The sequence below is a fragment of the Talpa europaea genome (genome assembly GCF_964194135.1).
Source record: "Talpa europaea genome assembly, chromosome: 13".
NCBI classification, from domain to species: domain Eukaryota; kingdom Metazoa; phylum Chordata; class Mammalia; order Eulipotyphla; family Talpidae; genus Talpa; species Talpa europaea.
Window position 1 is genome coordinate 27,322,085 of NC_140080.1, and position 4,884 is coordinate 27,326,968.

General features: G+C 51.0%; 1 protein-coding gene across 1 annotated transcript; it reads left to right on the forward strand.

Annotated features, from left to right (window-relative positions):
* Positions 1 to 512: 512 nt before the first annotated feature.
* On the forward strand, positions 513 to 4,572 carry CCNI2 (cyclin I family member 2; the record flags this gene model as incomplete). The annotated part of the gene is made up of 5 exons (XM_084252611.1): positions 513 to 923; positions 1,344 to 1,472; positions 2,016 to 2,090; positions 3,736 to 3,876; positions 4,567 to 4,572. The coding sequence occupies 5 exons, from the start codon at positions 513 to 515 to the stop codon at positions 4,570 to 4,572; spliced, it is 762 nt and encodes a 253-aa protein (XP_084108737.1).
* Between the last annotated feature and the right edge of the window lie 312 nt (positions 4,573 to 4,884).

The window sequence follows — 4,884 nt, forward strand, 5'->3', positions numbered from 1 at the left end:
GAGGTAAGTTAAACTCTTAGAGATGAAGTCAAATGCACTAGATCACCCAGCGAGTCAGGAATTCCACCCCAAACTTGACTGACTAGAAGCACACCCTTGACACTTTGTTTCTTGGTAGTGTATTCCCCATATTCTTACAGTGAAGTAAGGGTGTAAGACCAGGGATCCTTCTTCAAGACCACTGTGGTCACCAACTGCCCCATCCCAGGCTGGGGAACACGATTCGAGTGGGTAAGAGGCCCTCCACGGGAGGGGAGTAGGCATGGAAGGAAAGGCAGGGGTATTGCTGGCCCTCTGAGTGTGCTCTGCCACTCGGGGTCCCAGGTCCTTACCCCTCACCCCAGGACCAAGCAACAAGGAGGCCCACTGCGCCAGGGGCAGCTCCCTGGAGAGGGCTGGGGTTGGGCCTGCCCAGACTGCCCAGCCAGGTGGGCGCCCCAGCTGCAAGTCTTGGGCGCTGGGTTATAAAACCCTGGCTCAGGCTGGGCCCGCCCCAGGGTCCCGCGCTCACCATGGACTCGCGGGCTCGAGTCTCGCCGCAGCCCTCTACCTCAGGGGAGAGATCCGTCGCGAGTCCTGGCGAACGTCAGGAAGAAAGCCCAGACGAAGCGGCCCTCTGCCTGCTTGCTCCGCCACGCCCCCGGAGCGCCTCAGTGCCCGCCGCGGCCGCGAGCGGGGTCCCCGAGGCGCGCCACCCCGCGGCGAGCGGGCGCCCCGCGCCCTCAGGGAGAGGCACGGCAAGGCCCAGAGCCGGGCTTCGACGCGGGGCGGGCGCGGCTCCCGGCGCGCAGCCGGGGTCGCCACCCTCCCGGGTCCACGGCCGCCGGGCGCCCACGGACCCGGCCCAGGGCGGCCGTCTGGAGGCCCACCTGAGGCTGGCTCTCGGCCGCGAGGCGCGTCTGTGGCGGGGCGGCCACCCCCAGGTACCGGCCCCCCGGGTGGGGGCTTCCGGGAGCACCCGCACCCCCTCCCCCAGCGCGCACGCGCCCACCTGCACCTGAGCTCAGGTGAGCCGCACCCTGGCAGCACCTGGCCAGGTGGTCCCGGCTTGAGGCGGGAGGCAGGAGTCACTGGCTTCTTCCCCTAGTAGGTGCTCGGAGGAGGCCCTGTTTTATTTGGGGATTGGGCCTGGAGACAGAAAACCGCTGGGCATGCTGGTGGGGAGGAGGAGGAAACCTGGGCGTGTGGGGCCTGGGGGGCTGAATTAGGGAGCCCAGGCCAACTAGGGGCCTTTGACCCAGCGGACTCAAGTGAAAAGGCCTGTCACGTCCCCTTCCGTCCTTAAGGGGAGGCTCCCACCACTGCTGGAGAGTCTGACCACTTGTGGCCCTCTCCCTCTCCAGCAGGAGATCCGCCATGCCTTCAAGGAAGTTGTGCTGTGGCTCCTGAGGCAGGATAACATCTTTGACTTCTCTGAGGCCACTATTAACTTGGCTCTCACCATCCTCAGCCGCCTCCTGGTTTCCGTAAAAGTAAGGGAGCCTCAGAGGGATGTTGAAATGGAGGGGGAGGAAACTGACCCCTGCTCCCCATTGCTGCCTGAGAGGTGAGCTGTTCCAGATGCTCCAAGTGGCATTCCATGTGGTAGAACTTGCTCCAAGTGGTAGAACTGGTGCTGGAAACTCCACCCTGCCTCTGGCTCTGCTCTGTGACTGCTGGGGATGGACCTGAGGATTCATGAGAGGACCTGGCTGTGGAAGGACTTCTGTGTGGTGACCACGTGGGGTGTACTTACCTGGATCTGTCCAATGTGGCCTAAGGCCAGGTGGGACAGTGGACCCTGCAAAGGTGCCATTTTTCTCACATCCAGTCTTCTTAACAAATGACTACTGACTCATCATCTGTAGTTCTGAAACCAAGAGCATTTTCATTGGTCCAATCTAAAAATGGCACTAAGTTTTTGAGGAGGAACAGTCTTTAAAAATATATATTTTCTTGAAAAAAAAAAAACACATGTTTTGTAATTTGTTTCTGGCATTCATAGTCTACTCAAATGTGTTTGCTTCCTACTGCAGGTCAAAGAGAGGCTACTGGAATGTGTCACAATTACTTCCTTGAGACTTGCAGCAAAGGTTCATGAAGAAGATGAGGTATGCATCTCTGGAAGCCCGCTTGGGCTGCCTTTGAGGTATAGGGCTGTAAAAGCAAAGCTTTGGAGTTACCTGAAAAGATTGTGCCCTTGGGAGTGGTGGGGATTTTGGAAAAGTCATAAACTTTTCCTTAAGTTTGTCAAATTCGAGGACCCCACAAATGGGGAATTAGAACTGCTGAATTCTCCTGGCCCAGCAAATCCAGAGGCTTGAGCACCTGGCAGATGTATCTGCATCCTTGGTTGATACCAGTTCCCACTAAACAGAAGCAGCCACTGTTGAGTTAGGGGAAAAGCCCCTCAAGCCATGTGACCTAATGTTCACCCCAGAAACATTTAAGAATGATTCTTGAGACTTCAGGACTTGGCTGTCAATGAAACAGCTTCTCAGACACTTTTCTCTAAAAGAAGAAGAGCTGCATGCAGGGGCAGCAAAGAAGAGCCCATGGGTGCTCCAGGCTTGCTTGAATTTCTCAGCAACCTATGACTTCTTTTCAGGAGAAACTCCTCTGCCAGCACCCTACCCAGACCTACTTTTCTCCAACATCTATCTCCACCTTTGGGGATCGTGGGATCACTGCCATTCCCATGAGGTATCTGTGTCCACTTCCAAACTTGCAATAAAAATGCTCTTAACCTTCATTTATTAGAATACTTGTACCACCCCATGTTGCTTTTGTCCAACTGAAAAATAATACTTCAAAAAAGTATTTCTGGAGATTATAGTAATTCTTTCTCTAAAAAGGTAGGACCAAGTCTTCAATGCACTTGGTATTTGATTGTTTACTCACAGACAAGCCTAAGTTATCCCTCTGGGGAAAAGATAGTTTATCCAAAACTAAAGGGCCTTCAATCAAGGTTAAAGGGGATGTGCTCACAGCTACAATTTTGCCAAAACCAGGGGAGGTTTTGTATCAGTGAGGCTGTCTGATACAAACAGGGAAGCTAAAAGGCAGACTTTTTCTTTTTGTGACAAGTGATCGTGGCAGGATGAAGAGCATAGCTTTGGGCCTCCCTGGTGGTGCAGCGGCAGCGCTGTGAAGCTCTCTGCAGCCTCTGAAGCACGGGTTTGATTCCTGGCCGTTCAGGGAGATACCCACATGGCGAGGCAAATATCTCCTGTCTCGCCCGCTTCTCCTGTCTCGCCCGCTGCTCCCCTCAGCAGGGTATTTCAGTCCATCTGCCTGTTCTGCTCTCCACTCTGTCTCTGGTGAATCCTCTCACCCCCCCCCCCCCCGCTTCTCTGGCCTGTACCCCAGTTCTTATATAAAAATAAATAAATCTTTAAAAAAAAAAAAGTACGGCTTCAGGAAAGCTTTGGACGAGCTTGCATCTGGACCAGGGAGGTGGCCCAGTACCAGCCTCCAGAGCTAGGAGAGAGCTGGAGTGCAGTTGGGGATCAAAACCTGATGCAGAGGGCGACCACATGACATTCACTACATGTTGTCACAATGACCCAGGGGTAGCCAAGATCTGTTTGTTTGGTTTGGTTTGGTTTGGTTTCTTTTTCTTTCGGAAGTATTTCCGTGGCAGGTCACTGGAAGCCAACTCTTCTAAGGTTGTGGATGCCCAGCCCCCATGGATAAGAAAACAGAAGCTACCATAACATGATATAGGGCTTTGGCCTTTTTATTTTCTTTTTACAGGTAATTCCACATGTAAAAGACTTCATAAAGCACTATGGCTCTAAGTATACTCCAAGTGAGTTGCTGAGGATGGAGCTGGCTATTTTGGACAAACTGCACTGGGACCTCTATATCGGGACGCCGCTGGACTTCTTAACCATAGTAAGTAGGAGGAGTTTGCAGAGTTTACCCTAGACTCATTTGTGCCTTTGGAACAGCTGTTCACAACACAGGACAGCTAAGCACAGGCGTGCACATATCCCGGCCCATGCACCACAGGGAGGTGACCCACGAGGCTCACGACATACAGAAGAGTGAAAATGTATCTTAAATCCAACACAGTTCCACCAGACTCCCACTTCTAAAGAACATTAAAATAACTTTACAAAGATTTGTAGACGGCACTATTACGGTTAGTTTCTCTTTTAAATACACACTGCAAAAATATTTAACTTTCCATTCTATGAATACTGTACATAAAAAGCTTTCTGCTTTTGCTACACTTTACACACATTCACTTAGCTGTCTTTATTCACCTACACACAATCCTTGTTGAGGCTTTAGACCATATTGATCTGGCACTTAAAAAATATCATATTAGTCTGTACTTGTTTTAGTTGGGGAGTGATGGTCATCCTTCAGGATATGATTCGGTTAGTAAGGCAAAATTATGCAATGTGGAAATGTCATGGGGTTTTGGTCTGTTATGAAGCATGAAGATTAAATCATTGAAGGGCTGTTTCATAGTGAAAATTGGCCACTGTGGCCAACTTGCAGTTTCTTCTCTTGTCTAGTAGATACAAGTAACTTTTCTACCACCTTAATCTTGAATTGTATGCTTCTGTTTTTCAGAATTGAAACATTGTCATCTAAGTACTTTAGGCTCATAACCAACATGTCACAAAGGCAACTGGTTTCTTTCTCTCCAAGGTTGAAGCTCAATTTGGCCACAGACTGGGGATTAAGTCTCAAGTCCCCCGTGGGGATGTGGATGGGAATGGAAAGGATTGGGCAACATTTCATGTTCCCTGATGAAAATTTAAATTGTTTGCACTTTTGGTCATTGATATATGAAAAGTATGGGGTTTTCTGTTCTGACATGAAAAACCACGATCTCCAGTTCCACGCCCTGGTGGTCCTGGACTGGCCCCAAGTGACGGAGCTGCTGCC